The 16,124-nt window shown below is 41.9% G+C and overlaps 1 protein-coding gene across 1 annotated transcript in view; it reads right to left on the bottom strand.

Moving 5' to 3' along the window:
- MICU2 (mitochondrial calcium uptake 2) overlaps window positions 1-16,124 on the bottom strand; it is a 55,622-nt gene that overhangs the window by 17,042 nt on the left and 22,456 nt on the right. Inside the window, exons 2-5 of the mRNA XM_055542552.1 lie at window positions 14,391-14,535; window positions 4,961-4,992; window positions 4,787-4,862; window positions 273-320 (exon numbers count right to left, since the gene is read on the bottom strand). Coding sequence (XP_055398527.1) covers window positions 273-320; window positions 4,787-4,862; window positions 4,961-4,992; window positions 14,391-14,535 — 301 coding nt within the window. The remainder of the gene's footprint in view (window positions 1-272; window positions 321-4,786; window positions 4,863-4,960; window positions 4,993-14,390; window positions 14,536-16,124) is intronic.

Raw genomic sequence — 16,124 nt, 5'->3', positions numbered from 1 at the left:
CTTTCCTTGATTTTCATGACCTTGGCAGTCAGATGAGAGTTACTGGTCAGGGATTTTGCATAATGTCAGAGGAGGCATGTTTCATATTCCTACAAGAAGGCTGCATCTGACTCAGAGACAGCAGTGGGTGGACAACCTCACAGCAGTGCTGCCTTGCAGGCACAGAAACTGCGGCACCAGCAACATCCTTAACGATAGAAAGGTGAATCCAAACCTCCCACACCAGGAGAGTGGATTCACATGATCGATAAGTAAAACTGTGGGGCACTTACTGGTGAGAATCGTGAGCAGGAAGAGATACTCAGTGTAGGAGATCAGCCCTGAAAGGGAGAAAACACCAACATCAGATAATCAGCTTTAGACGGTTTAGAAGTAACCAAATACACGCCTCTTGGAGCCTCCACCTGATCAAAACACACACATTTTTACTTTAAACTACCTCTCTTTCCTACAGTGGAAAGTTTTCTTGAGAGTTAAATATAGTGAAGTGAAGTGAAATCGCTTAGTCATGTCCAACTCTTTACAACCCCACGAGGCTCTTCCCTCCATGGGATTCTCCAGGCAAGAATACTGGAGTGGGTTGCCATTTCTTTCTCCAGGGGATCTTCCCAACCCAGGGATCGAACCCAGGTCTCCCGCATTGCGGGCAGACGCTTTAACCTCTGAGCCACCGAGGTTTATTAGGTCACTGTTACTAGGAAGGAGGGGAATGGTCGCTGGCCAACAGGTAAATGTGTCCACTGGAGGTTTCATCTGCATGTCACTTTGTGTAATTTCTACTTTTACTATTAATAGCATTTCAAGGGAAGCAAATTCACAAATTTAGGAGAATGCCAGAGATTTCAATACACCAGAAGTCAAACTATATTTTTAAAATGAAGAAACTCATCTCTATAGCTGTAACTTCATTTTCATCTATAGGTTCTCCCTCACCGTTTTTCCCCTCAGTTTCAGCTTAACTGTTGAAGAAGCCTGGTCCTTTGTCCTGTAAAGTTTAAGTGTCTAGAAGACTTTGCGAACTGCATCTTTTTGGTGTCATTTCACATGTTCCTCTAATGTCTGTATTCTCGACAAACTGGTATTCAGATCCAGAGCTGAGCTGAGATTCAAGTTTGGCAGAAATTCTTTGGCAGAATTCTATACAGTGCTGTGAACTTTCACCAGGAGGCCAGAAGGCAAATGTTTACAGGAAATACTAAAAGCCACCAAGAGACGCAGACAGTAAGAGTTATACAGGGTTTAAACAAAAGGTGAAGTCATTTCCAGAGTTGAGATGATGGGAGAGTCACAGAGGAAGTAGTTCTAATGGTGGCCTTTCAGACAGGTAGACCTGCATGCCAGCATGGGGGAAGCGGAGGCGTGTGCACGGGGAGATGCAGCTGAAGTGAGCCAGGAGAAGCGAGGGCTTGTCTGCAAGCGTGTGCCTGCCGAAGAGTCCCCAGGAAGTACAGCGGCGGCCTGGTGGCTTGGAGATGAGGAAGGGAGTGGAGAGAGGGTGACAGTCCGGCACATCCTGCTGTGAAGGGGCACTGTCCCTGAGGGCTCCAGAGAGCACAGCTGACGCGGGGCTAGAGCCGTGCAGAGCAAGGTGGCTGAGGGTCTGACCACTCAGGTGGTCCACTGCTTCAGCTCATAGGCAACTTGAGGTATGTATTTTAAATGCTCTTAATGACTTACAGGTTTTTACATCACCAACTTTTCTGACGTTTTTATTCTGAAGCAGGTGTACTTTCCTTTAATAAAAAAGCCCACAGTAAGTCTCCAGGTATTTTTTCCTAAAAACATTCAGTGTTTACATGAATGGAGAATAAATTAAGTGTGTTTTGTCATATCTCATACCTGAGAGAAATGCTCTAATCTTAGTTGAAGGATCAAAGTATTCCATCCCTTGGCAGCCTCAAAAAAAGTGAACAGTTTTTTTTCTTTCTGATTTTCAAAGGAATACAGCAATGTGAAAAAAAGACCAGACTGATGGAGTGAGCTGGGCTTGGTGCCAAAGGGGAACCTCAGCTTTCTTTTCTTGAGACACAGGTATGTGTCCTGTGTTTGGTGGGGAGGGGGCTTTTCGAAAAAGAAACTTCCAGAGTCTTTCTTTGAAATACTGACTTAAATAAAATGCTTGAATAAACACAGTTGAGACAGTGTAAAAATAGCAGCCTACACTCTCAAGACAGATTATAGACAACACAGCTCTCCAACAGCATTCTAGGCAGCTGCCTCTGAAAATGCTTTTAAGGAAAACTGACACTTCTGAATATTTATAGGAGAAACAGTTTAATATATGTTTGTTATACTGAATGGTAAAATAAATGCTGTTAAATGGCAATGTTTCAAAACTGCATGTCAAATAGAAATTTTAAATAATTTACATTAAAAAATTTATTAAAGAATCTTTAAGGGCCACTAGTCTCAAGAGGTGATTAAGTTCTATTAGTTACCATGCCTTTCTACAAACATTTTAAATGTGGAATCATTGAAAAATACGACCTGCTACTGAAAGCAATTTTGAGAACTCTGTTCACCAAAGAGAAATTACTACGTGAATCATAGGAACATATTTGTATCTTACAATATACCTTGTAATTTATATTCAGTATATCCCTGAGGATGGCATTATGTTAAGAATTCTGCTCAGTTTTAAAAAATACATAATACTTATAATTTACTTTTCTTTATAATAATGTCTGGAGGTGGACTATTTTCTTAGTTCAAAAAACGGTAGTATACACTCCAGTATTCTTGCCTGGAGAATCCCAGGGACGGGGGAGCCTGGTGGGCTGCCCTCTATGGGGTCGCAGAGTCCAATACGACTGAAGCGACTTAGCAGCAGCAGCAGCAAAAGTTATCTTTTGCTAGTTACAGTATAATAAACATTTTGATAGTTTTTTTAGGTGGTAAAATATAATATTTCAAATTGCTCCAAATGTAGCTAAATTTTACTTTCTGATTTTCAAATGACTTCCTTCATATCAACAAAGGGGTATATCCAGAAAAAAGTGTGTCTGTTGAATCTTTCCTATAAAATGTTCAGTGCTTTTTCTTTAAGTTGGAATGTGCATTTCAACTCATGTATTTCAGAGAAAAACAACAACAAAAAACTGGTTAAAGTCCTTCTCTCACGACTTTTTCTTGTTCAGTTTCCTGTTAGCTTCTCTAAGAGATGGGATAGGAGAGGATGAATTCAATCAATATTTAGGAGGCAAAATTAGAAAGATGTCTGTTTGACTGCCTATGAAGGATGGGAGGACAAAGAGAGCTCAAAGCTGTTTCTGGGTTCCAGTGAGATGGGTGAGAAGCACTAGTGGCCAGGAGTGAAAGTAGCTCAGTCATGTCTGTCTCTTTGTGACCCCACGGACTGTAGCATGCAAGGCTCCTCTGTCCATGGAATTCTCCAGGCAAGAATGCTGGAGTGGGTGGCCATTCCCTTCTCCAGAGGATAGTCCCAATCCAGGGATTGAACCCAGATCTCCCGCACTGTGGGCAGATTCTTTACTGTCTGAGCCACCGGGGAAGGCAACGGTCAACAGAGCCTGGGCTAAGGGCGCTCACTCCTGGAGAAGTGGCAGCACTTGGCGAGGGCAGTTGTCCTCACTAGGCCTGTTCATGCTCCTTCTCATTCCTCACCACCATGCAGCTCTGCTTACCTTCCTTGTCAGCAGCCAGTTCTATTCCTTACTGTTGGCTGTTTTTAAGACACACCCGTGTGGATGGCAGGAAGTGAGGTTTCTGCGCCTCCGGCCACTGCCCAGCGCACCTCCTCTCCCACTCTGAAGTGAGTGCTGTCATCCTATTCTACCGTCACCTAGTCCTCCCCCTCCCTTTAAAGCCCCTCAGCTCCCTCCACCCAGAGGGCTTTCTCACAACACCCCATCCACACCACACTGCTCTCAGGACAGGCCCAGACTCTCTCCCTCTCATCCCCGGAGTGGGTCAGGTCTGCTCACTCTGGCTCACACCCAGCTGCCCTCATGACCACAGCCCACTTGCCAAACAGCCTGTCCTCTGCTGATACGCCTGCAGCTGGTGTTTCTTCCCCCTTCCTGACTCAACCCACCACACGCCCTGCTTCCACCAAAACGCCGCTGTGGATGCTCCGAAATCCCCCTCCTCAGGAAACACCTTCGGCTGAGCCCTGATGCACCTGAGAGCTGGTCCTCCGCTAAGGACAGTGGCAGGCCCACCCTGCACGGAACGAGAGCTGGTCCTCCACCATGAAGGACCACCCCCCAACCCCTGCCCACTCCACAGAACCCCACACACCCAGAGAGGCCTCCAGTCCCTTCATTCAACACAGAGCAAGGCCCCCTCGGCCTCCATCCCCCAGGGCCTCCTGCTCACACCAGACACCCTTCTCCGTGTTCTGCCTCCAGGACCCGACCCAGCGCTAGACCTGCCCTCGCTGCCCCCCTAGGACCACACCCCAGCCTACTCTCAATGATGACCCTTCCTGGCTCCGGCTTGGGTGGGTTCTCTGACAAGGTCTCCACATTCTCTCCGAGGCCTTCTCTCCATACTTCAGATGCTCTGCCTCATCCTTCCCCCAAGCTTAATAAAATTGATGTTTCAATACTTTTTCTGTAATTGCTCAAAGAGTTTGTGAAAATTACTTCCAATGTAATGAGTACTTTATTATGATTTTTAAAAATCTATTAAATAACACAGTGTTATAACATCCTCTCTGTAGATTCTCTAATATATAGTCTCCAATTTATAGGTGCAAACCTCATAACTCCTTAATAATGTTAAATAAAATGCAGCTGGAATTTTAACAACAAACCAAAGTTACCTTTATCGCCGAGGTCTCTAAAAAAAGTTGATCCACAACCAGCTTTTTTGATTCCTGCTAGTGTGTCCTCGATATCCTTTAAATACACATATTAAAATCTTTCATAAATTAAATAATTTATAAAGGCTAATTTTCCATCTTAAAAAAAAGAGAGATCTCCCCTCCATTGCTTACCTTATCTGTCAGCCTCTTCACAGAACTTTTACCTATAGCAAAGAGGAAATATTATTGAGTGCCCAAATATTATAATACCTTGGTAAAACTCAGCTTCCATTAAGACAGAAAACTGCTTGAAAGACAAAACAAGTTTATAAAAAATATGTCTGGCAATTTTGGCTAAGATCTTTAAACAGAAGTTACAAGCCAGAGAACTCTTAAGTCTAAACACGAACACTGCAGTTGTGTATCAGACTCATCCTCTCTGTCACTCCGCTCCAGACACATGGGGTCTTCTAACTGCCTCTGACCCATCATAGCTGTCCAAGAGAAATAAATTTGTGCCAAACACAAATTCTTTCCTTACATGATTATTAAAATCTGTCTCCTTTTGCTTTAATTGATTATAAACATATACACACACATTTCAGAATGCTACCTTTTAAACCCTGAAAAGTTCTTAAGTTCACAGCTCCCCAGTCAGATCTAAAGGCTGGCCAACACGGCTGTTCATTCTAAAGTGATGTTACTGTTAACAGTTTCCTACTGGGTAACAGATTAAAACTCAGGCTTTTAAGCATCTTCTTTATACTGACCTCATTTTCTCTCATTTACTATAAATTCTAAAGCAATCACATTGCTTGTTTGGTTGAAACTTTTTCTGAAGACAGCCTGAAGCCATTTTACACATCCAGAACACTGAAAAGTACGTTGTTTATTTTATTTCTTCTGTAAGCTATGTGTATCACTAACTTCCCTTCTTGTTCTCAAAATTATCTTATCTATAAAGGCCCTTCAGTATAATTACAAGTGTATGAGAATTCACAAGACAGGTTAAAAAAAATAATACCTTTAGACGTGCCTTTTTGCAGTTTGGGATGCTTACATTTGGATTATAAATCTACTGGGGACAAATTCTATTATCTACTGTTAATAAATTACCAAGATTTTATTTTTGCATTAATAACCAAAAAACACTAGTTGTGAATATGATTATATAAATTTCAGAAACATCTATGACCATGTTGGTAAGCTTAGGAACCACTATTTTGGAATGATTGTTTGTTGCTGATAAACTAGTGTTACCCAATAACAACCAGATTTTAATGCTAGGTCTATCATAACATGAGATCATCAAACACATAAAACGCTCCCCGTTACTTCATGTTGACTACAAGTTCTGCTTGGTACTTGTATAGGTATATGATTATCAAAAATGGAGAAACCATGTACTTAATGAACTTCTCTTGCAAAAATTTTTTCAAAATGGTATCACTAATTAGAAAATGCTAAGGAAATTATCTTGGCTGATAAAAAGTTTGGGGTACATTCTGTTACAAAAAATTCATTTTCAGGTTAAAAAGAAAAGGCAGAGCTCCTAGTAGAACACGTAGCCTCAGTTCCTTTCTCTTAAGTCATAAACACTTCTCTGAGTCAGAGAGGGGACCGTGGTGTTTCACACCCAGGATGCTCTGCTGGGGTTTCTTTAGTGCCTCTCACCCAGGCTGCTGGGTTTTACAACCTCTCTTTATGGGCTCCCCCAGGAGAGAGACTGGGCATCAGAGTAAGAGATGCAAAGTCTGATGTACATGAGGGGCATGACCACTCTCCATCTGACAACAGCAACAACACAGGGACACAGGAAATTCACTGCAATACAAGGATTCCTTTTCTGGCAGTCCTCTTCCCCTACTTTTTAAAAATGGAGGTAGAGTTCATGCACAATATTAGTCTCAGATATATACCACTGTGATTAATAATTTTCATAAGATATTCATAAGCTATATTCCCTGTGCTGCACGGTATATGTCCTTGTAGCTTATTTTATACAGAGTACTTTGGACCTCTTAATCCCCTACCCCCATCTTGCCCCCTCCCCACTGCCCTTGCCCCACTGGTAACCACTAGTGTGTTCTCTGTGCCTGTGAGTCTGTTCCTTTTTTGCTACATTGCTTTATTTTTTAGATCTTCATATAAGTGATTGCATAACAGTATTTGTCTTTCTCTGATTTATTTCACTAAGCACAATACCCTCCAGGTCCATCAATACTATTGCAAAAGGCAAAAGTTCATCATTTTTATAGCTGAGTAGTACTTCACTGTATGTATATGCCATATCTTCATCCTTTCATCTACTAATGGACATTAGTAGATGTCCATTAGTTGCTTCGTTGTCCATTGGATTGCTTCCATGTCCTGGCTATAATAGTGCTGCTACATATGCACATATCTTTTCAAATTAGTTTCTTTCTTCTTTGGATACATGCCCAGGAGGAGTGGGGTTGCTGGATCATATGGCAGTTCTATTTTTTTTTTTTTTTGAGGAGTCTCTACTGTTTTCCATAGTGTCTGCATCAACTTATATTCCCACCAACAGCATATGAGGGTTCCCTTTCCTTGACAGCATTCACAGTTATTTGTGTTCTTTTTGAGGATGGCCACTCTGATTGGTGGGAGGTGATACCTAATTGTGGTTTTGATTTGCATTTCTGTGATGATGAGCAATGTTGAGCATCTTTTCATATGCCTGTTGGCCATCTGCATGTCTTCTCTGGAAAAATGTCTATTTAGGTCTCCTGTCCTTTTTTTTTTTTTTCCCTTGAGATTGAGCTGAATGAGCTGTTTATATATTTTTGATATTAACCCCTAATCAGTCTATTATTTGTTAATATTTTTGTTTTTTGTTAAAATTTGTTAATATTTTCACACACATACGAAATTCATTCTTACTGTTTTCATAGCTATTTCATACATATTCATGTTCTCATATAAAACAACAGCCAAAAAGGCAGATTTAGAGGTGAGGCTGTCGTGCTTTGTGGTGTGAGTGTGAAAGGATGGAAAGTCCACGGTGGCTTTTCTGGGCAGGGAGGGATAAATCTTTAAGCACTACGATGGAATTTTGGCTCAAGAAGCAGAATGTTCTAAAAGCCTCCACCTACTCTGGAGATTCCAGCACGTGGTTTTCACTGTTTACAGAGGACTTCTGAAGTTGAAAACCAGGAACAAGCACACCATGTTACAGGCAAACAGCCATTTTAATACTTAAAATAAGTAAAACTGCAATACTACATATTAAGTACAGTTACAGGTCAAATAAATCTTTGCCAAAACAAAGTTATTTGATAGCCATAACTATAAAAACATTGCTGCTGCTTTGCTAATGGTATCTAATTCAACTTCATTTTGCTAGAGATCAGCGGACTCTCGACACATAAAAATCAGACAGTAAAGACACTTACATCGTTTCATATTTTTTGCATAAATACATGGAAGAGCTCTGCCATCAATATCAGGATTGGCGTTAAGAGCTGATTACTCCAATACTTGCTTGAATTCAGTCCCAGCGATGATGGAAATCACTGCATTGCATCCAATTTCACAGAATCTCATACTTAGAATGCTTTTACAAAGGCTATCAGAAGAATAGAAATGTGCTTTGGGCTTAGATTATAAAGAGTCATGTTTTAAAGATTTCATTTTGTTTATTTCATTTCACACTCATCTCTTCTTTTTAATGATTCCTTTTTACATCATTCAGAGAACAACAATAAGAAAGCTGATGAAAAGCCTAAGAGTGTCTAAACAACTCTAAGGGTGGAGGGAAACTGACCTTCTTGAATATTCTCCCAAGGAGGAGAAATCTGTCTTTAAAGAAACAAAAAACAAAAAACCATGGTCGATGGGCTTTAAACCTGCTCTTCTCACACTGGAAAACGCCTCCTTTCCAGTGAGGCTGGGGTGGGGGGTGGTCGTGTGCCAGGGGACAGATGAAAGTTTTGCCCTCCTGCAGCTTGACACCTATGGACATGCTTCTTGGGCCCATCTGGGGGACGGGTGTGTACATGTGTCCACAAGAAGGCCTGCAGGGGAGAGCGTGTTTCCGTGGGCGGATGGCACGGTGTTTCCGTGGGCGGATGGCACGGTGCTCGTTGCCGCCAGGGCAGAGCTCAGGGCCCAGTCTCGCCCACGTGCTGACTCTGCTCCACTGCAGGGTAGGGAAGGAGACTTCTCAATGAGGCCTTGGAAGACCAAAAAGCCACTATTTGGAAAGTGAATTTATCAGAAGCTTTACGTATTTAAGACTTCTGCATTGGCTCTTACAAATCAGCTCACTTTTCTGATAGAATTGCACTAGGTGAAAATGTTTTGCTTTAGAACCAACATGAGGAAAGCATATAGAGAGCCATGTTTTTATTATTTTAGTCTCTCCATTTTTTGTAAAATATAATAATTTTAAAATTAATATTTTAAACTGGCAACAACGATTAGTTTTATATATATATTTTTTTTTATGCTTTACTGTGACATTTTACATACCACCGAGTCCATCTATTGAAACTGTATAGCTCAGTGGTGTTTAGTATATTCAGAGTATATTAGAATATAGTATATTCAGAGTGGTACAACCATCACCACCTTCTAATTTCAGAATGTTTTCATCAGGCCCCCAAAAGAATGAAAACTCATCAGCAGTCACTCTCCAGCCCCTCCTTCTGGGCAACCACTAACCTACTTCCTGTCTCTGTAGACTTGCCTGTTCTGGACACTTCATATACATGAAATCAAGCCATGTGTGGTCTTTGAGACCAGCTTCTCCCATCCAGCATAACCTGCTCAAGGTTCACGTGTGCTGCCGCGTGCATCAGCAGGCAGACCTCGGAGGAGTGGGGGCTCAGTGCTCAGCGCCCTTTGCTTCTACTACAAGGACATGACATCTTTCACGGCACTTTCACATTTGTCCGTTAACTATTTCTCAAACTTGCTGATCAAAATGATCACCTGGGAGTGTTTGTTAAAAATATGGGAATATAGGACAGGCAGCCAGATAAGGATGAGAGGGTATTACTGATTCCATGGCCCATTCTCAGACCTTCTGAATCAAAATCATGAGGGGAGACAGGGGAAGGATTTGAAATTTTAGCAAAAGGCTCTCTCTGATTTACTATCAAGTAAGCTTGGGGAATTCTGCCATCACCTCTGATTGGAGAGAATGAAATGATACCCAAAATTACAGAGTGGGAAACAACCTCAGAGATGTGGAAACTCAGCCCCAAATCAAATAGCTACAATAGTGGCAAAGATAAAAAGGATCTCTTTTACCTGCAACAATTTTAAAATTTAAGATTCATTTGTAGAATTTCAAAAGTCTTAAGATAAATCCACCAAGACACACACTCATCCAGCAACTCTGGCACATGCACCACAATAAATTCTATGGTTGCCCTAATTACAGTCCTTTTCAGAGTAAACTGTTAATGCCAATGGGTTAATCTTAATTTGGATTATTTATACCCTTACGTATTTATGTGCAACAAAATCTATGTTGAAGTATAAGTAAAGGCACAAAGTGTACAGAGTCCAGAAAGATAAACACCAGGTAAAAATAAGTTTAGGGGCTAATAAATTTCAGATTGGTGTATTTCTTTCTGTTTATACATGAGGATCATGGGTCACTGGGTTGGCTCTGTGTTTCCTTGTTTTTCTGTTCACCATGATCCACAGGAATGCAACAGAGATTATTCTCCTTCTTATCCACGATGAAAAATGAAGATGAAGTACATCATATGCTTAAAGGATGTTTTATTCAGCCTTCAAAATTACTCAATTCTTGATCTAGTTAAATGCCTTCTGATAGAGTTTAATTGCATTCCAATGAAAAATAAACTGGAAACATTATAAAAACCTAAGTTGGTTGAATCAAAGGCTGCATAAAAACAACAAGAAAGAAAAAAAAAAACATGTAAACTTTAAACTTCATTAGAACAACCTGGACTACGGCTAAAACCAGGTAAAGTAAAACTTGGGAAAATTCTTTTGTTTTTAAACTTTTTTTTTTTATACTGGGGTATAGCTGATTAAGTGGATTAAGGCTTCCCAGGTGGCTTAGTGGTTAATAATCTGCTTGCCAATGCAAGACATATAGGAGATGTGGGTTCGGTCCCCGGGTTGGGAAGATCCTCTGGAGTAGGAAATGGCAACCCACTCCAGTATTATTGCCTGGAAAATCCCATGGACAGAGGAGTCTGGTGGGCTACAGTCCATAGGGTTGCAAAGAGTCGCACACGACTGAGTACGCATGCACTCAGAGCTGGTTAACAATGTTGTGATAGTTTCAGGTGAACAGTGAAGGGACTCAGCCACACATACACATGTATCCATTCTCCTCCAAACTGCCCCCCTGTCCAGACTGCCACATAACACTGAGCAGAGTTCCACATGCTATACAGTACATCCTTATTGGCTACCCATTTTAAATATAGCAGTGTGTACATGTCCATCCCAAACTCCCTAACTTATCCCTCCCCCACAACCGTAAGTTCATTCTCTGTGAGTCTCTTTCTGTTTTGTAAGTTCATTTGTATCATTTCTTTTTAGAGTTCATATATAAGGGATGTCATACGATATTCTTGTCTGACTTACTTCACTCAGTATGACAATCTCTAGGTCCATCCATGTTGCTGCAAATGGCATTATTTCATTCTTTTTATGGCTGTGTAATAGTCCAGTGTCTGTATGTACCACATCTTCTTTATCCATTGCTCTGTTGATGGACATTTAGGTTGCTTCCATGTCCTGGCTATAGTAAGCAGTGCTGCAATGAATACTAGGGTGCATGTATCCTTTCGGATCATGTTTTTCTCTGGATATATGCTCAGGAGTGGGACTGCAGTGTCATATGGTAGCTCTATTTTTAGTTTTTAAAGGTGCCCCCATACTGTTGTCCATAGTGGCTGTACCAATTTACATTCCCCCAATAGTGTAGGGAATTCCCTTCTCTTCACACCCTCTCCAGCATTTACTGTTTGTGGATTTTTTTGATGATGGCCTTTCTGGCTGGTGTGTGGTGATACCTTATTGTAGTTTTGATTTGCATTTTCCTACTAATTAGTGATATTGAGTATCTTTTTATGTGCCTTTTGGCCATCTGTATGTCTTCTTTAGAGAAATGTCTATTTAGATCTGCCCATTTTTTGATTTGGTTGTTTTTTTGACATTGAGCTGTTTATATATTTTGGAGATTAATCCCTTGTTGGTTGCATTGTTTGCAAATATTTTTTCCCATTCTGTATGTTGTCTTTTTGTTCTGTTCATGGTTCATGGTGTCTTCACACACACAACACAGATTCAATAAGTTCACAGAATACCAAGCAGGATGAATACAAAAATAAACTTAAAATGGATTAAAGACCTAAATGTAAAACTGACACTATGAAACTCCTAGAGGAAAATACAGGTGACAGAGCACTTTTTGACATAAACCACAGCATTATCTTTTTGGATTTGAATCCTAGAGTAACGAAAATAAAAGTGGGACCTAATCAAACTTAATAGCTTTTGCACAGAAAAGGAAATCATGAAAAATCCAGGAGAGGATTTTTTTAGATCTTCACTGTGAGGACTGCTGGGGCCCCTCATGGCTGGATTTTCACAAAGTTCTATCTTTCACGGTAGCCCATGCTCAGATTCTAGCAACTCTTTAAGCATTCCTGCCAGATGGTGGCTCTGGCAGTGGCTCCCAGGCAGCATCCACCCTGGGTGGGCTCTGCATCTCTGCGTCTGTCTTCTTCAGTGTTCAGGGGTGTGTGCCCTGTCGTCTCAGTTCTCTCGTGGACTTAAGAAGAGCTGTTGATTTTCTATCTTTCAGCTTCCTTTTTGCTGTGAGAACAGGAAATGATGACATCCTCCCTCTTTACCTGTTGAAGAGGCTAAACTACTTTTTAAAAGAAAATTTTATATCTCTCCAATTACTTACTTAGACTAATTTTCTAGGAGTGAACTTACTGCATCCATGTAAGTATTAATAAATGTTGCAAAGGTTTCTGATACATACTGTCAAGCTTTCTCCAAAGAAGTTTGAGTCGGGAGTCCGCGGTAGGGGTGCTCACACACACACACACCACCCACGTCCACGCAGATCCCAGCAGGAAGAAGAAACACTTTCTCATGGCCAGGCAATGAAAAGCCACTGCACTTCAAACCCCCACTTTCCTCCAGCGGACTATTTATTTATATTTTTTGGCTGTGCTGCATCTTTGTTGAGACAGGCGGGCTTAGGTGGCCTGACACATATGGACTCCTAGTTCCTGGACCAGGGACTGAATCTGTGTCCCGTGTGCTGGAAGGTGCATTCTTAACCACTGGACCACCAGGGAGTTCCCTGGACTCCTTACTGATAACAGGCTCCCAGAGCTGTCCTTTCTCTTCTCTAACAGTTTCCCCAGAGCTGCCCTCTCTTCTCTAAGACAGCTTCCCCAGAGCTGCCCTCTCTTCCTTCCGTAAGACAGTTTCTCTCCTTCACTTCAGGTTGCTTGTGATTTATTACTGATGCATGTCCCAAACTGCAATTCTCTGCTCCTCCCAAATAAACCATTCTGCTGGTAACATAACTGGCTGTTTTTTTGTTTTTTTTTTTAAATCAATTTAGATGAATAGAAGCTTACCAAAATAATTTAAATACACTGTTACCACACTATTTTCCTTCTAGTGAGCCTTCACTTTACTCTCCCTCACAGGTTCAAGATGAACCCCGATCCCCACCAGAAACACATGGCTATGGCTGGTGAACAGGGTCACCACAGTCTCTACATCTGGCCCTTGTTGTTTTTCATTTGATCTCTCACTTCTCCCCAGCACCATCCTCTGGTCTAGCTATAGGTGAACTAACTCACTGTCCCAAGAACAGGCCGTGACCACTCACTTGTTCATGTCATCCCTCAATATACCAACAATGCCTTCCCAGATGTTCTTAGTCTCCCAATTCGACCTACACGTCTCACAGCTCACCCTGCCCTGGCCCACTCCGCCTGTTCCATGTGCAGCTACCCACAGGGCAACACTGTGGATGGTGTCCACTCTGCAAGGTGTCAGGAAGCCAAGAACTTTTCACAGAACACTTTGGCAATACAGGGGACAGAGGGGGTGTCATGTCTACTCTGCAACGTTTAGATAAATGAAAATAAGGATTTCTGACAATTTGGGATAGCTGAGAGTTGAGTTTATGATATAAAATTATTTACTTATAGCTTTTGGACTTTTGTTTCTTAATTCTATTTTTTTCAGGATTTTTTTGCATCATGACTCCATTATATGACCCTCCTAATTGCTTTAGCCTCCTTTTTTTTTTGCCCCAAAAAGAAAATTTTTTACTGATTTAAAACCTAACATCCTGGATGAATTAGTTATCCTATTAATAATTTATTTAGTGACATTTAAAATCTTACTTTTTTCTCTCTTTAGAAAACCCATGAACAAGCAACTATTTCTTAGACAAATAAATAAATAAGTTTAGTACTACAAGGGAGGAAAAGTCTAAATAATTAAGCACATGCATGGTACAAAGAATGATGACAATTAAAATGAAGAAAAAGTTGTTACCAATTCTGAAAACCAGAGGTTTCTCAGCCCTAATATTTGATTCCTTAACTTCAAAAACCAAACCACTTACGCTGGATGTGGTCGAACATGACAGAGAAGAGGAAGTCCCGGGGTGTCATGTAGTACTCCCCGCCATACTCCAAGGACGAGAACTGCATGAAGCGCTGTTTACGAGGAGACGGCGTCCCTGTAATCTCTCCGGGGTTCACATTTCTCTAAAAGAAAAAGAACTTGCAATTTTAGGTTTTTTTCCCCCAGCATTATTCCACAGCTTAGCTACTTCTGGAATAAATGACCTGGGTTCGATTCCCAGGTTGGGAAGATCCCCTGGAGAAGGGAACAGTTACCCATTCCAGTATTCTTGCCTGGAGAATTCCATGGAAAGAGGAGCCTAGCGGGCTACAGCCTACAAAGTAGCAAAGAGTTGGACACAAACAATCTTTAAAGAGTAATTTTAGGGTTTAGGTCTCACAACCTTCAAACTTTGAAGTCATTTACTGAAGAGAGATTTACTGGAGCACTGGAGACAGAGCAGAGATGCGGTGAACCCGAGGGAACCCACAGCCCCAAATAGGAGAGGAACAAAGAACAAATGCAAGAAATTCTGTGAGGCAGTAAGATGCACCATGGAGACACAGAGCCGGATAAGGAAGTGGTAAGGAGAATACATCACACAGGATGGAGAGGGAAAGGCGACATTCAGGAGGTGAAGTAGGCAGCTTGGGAGCCAAGCGCCCCGTGGAGGGAGCACTCTGCAGGCAGGAGGTGAAAAAGGAACAAAGACCCGAGGCGGGAGCAGGCGTGTGTGCTCCAGGACCGCATGGCGGAGGAGAGGCTCAGAGAGACAGGAAGGCAGCAGATCAGGTGAAGACAAAGCACAGCCTGTTGGATAAGGGGCCCTGCTTCAGTAGTGTATTCACACAATGCGTGGAAAGTGCTGCAAGAACAGAAACAGGTAAAATACTGTCACTGGAAGAGTCAGTATCTTAGGCCATAGAGACAGGAGACAGCTACTGCTAACCTGCCACTGAGCACTTGCTGTGTGCTTCACACTGAACTATTAAGTACTCTCCATGAATTTTTTTTGACCCTCACAGTCACTGAACAGTAGACACACAGTAGGTATAAAAATTGTGGACAAAATGGTAGAGATAAGTAAAACCAGGTGTGTCCAACTCAACAGTGTTTTCCATCTCTTCAGCACCACACTACCCTCCTACCCACACGGGGCCCCCCAGGCAGACTGGAAGAAGATGACAGACCAGCGGGCACAGCTCAGATGCCAAGGTCAGAGCAGTAACCCTGACTCACATGCGTTGTCTGTGAACTACGATAGCACACGGCCCTCGGGATGCTTCCTGAAGGCAGTGTGCTAACCTGGACCACAGCGTCTTCCCAGACGTATCACTTCCTCTTCACGCTCACACACAAGTCATGCTCACACACAAGTCATGCTCACTGAGTGCCGACTGCAACTGGAACAGAAAAAACAGCGATTCCAGTTGCTTAAACCTCCCCAGATTCAAAGCCATCAACAGCTCCTCGTGGCTGAGCTCAGTCCTCTGACCAGTATTAATTCTCTCCCTACAATGTGACAACTGGTTTCCTTGAGCAGCTAGTTTTATGCTTCTTTAGGGATTCTCGTTTTCATGGGGATGGTCTTGATCCCTGTCTCCTGTACAATGTCATGAACCTCTGTCCATAGTTCATCAGGCATTCTATCTATCAGATCTAGGCCCTTAAATCTATTTCTCACTTCCACTGTATAATCATAAGGGATTTGATTTAGGTCATACCTGAATGG

Source organism: Bubalus kerabau, chromosome 12 (assembly GCF_029407905.1).
Source record: "Bubalus kerabau isolate K-KA32 ecotype Philippines breed swamp buffalo chromosome 12, PCC_UOA_SB_1v2, whole genome shotgun sequence".
Lineage (NCBI taxonomy): Eukaryota > Metazoa > Chordata > Mammalia > Artiodactyla > Bovidae > Bubalus > Bubalus kerabau.
This window is presented reverse-complemented; position numbering and strand designations above follow the sequence as displayed.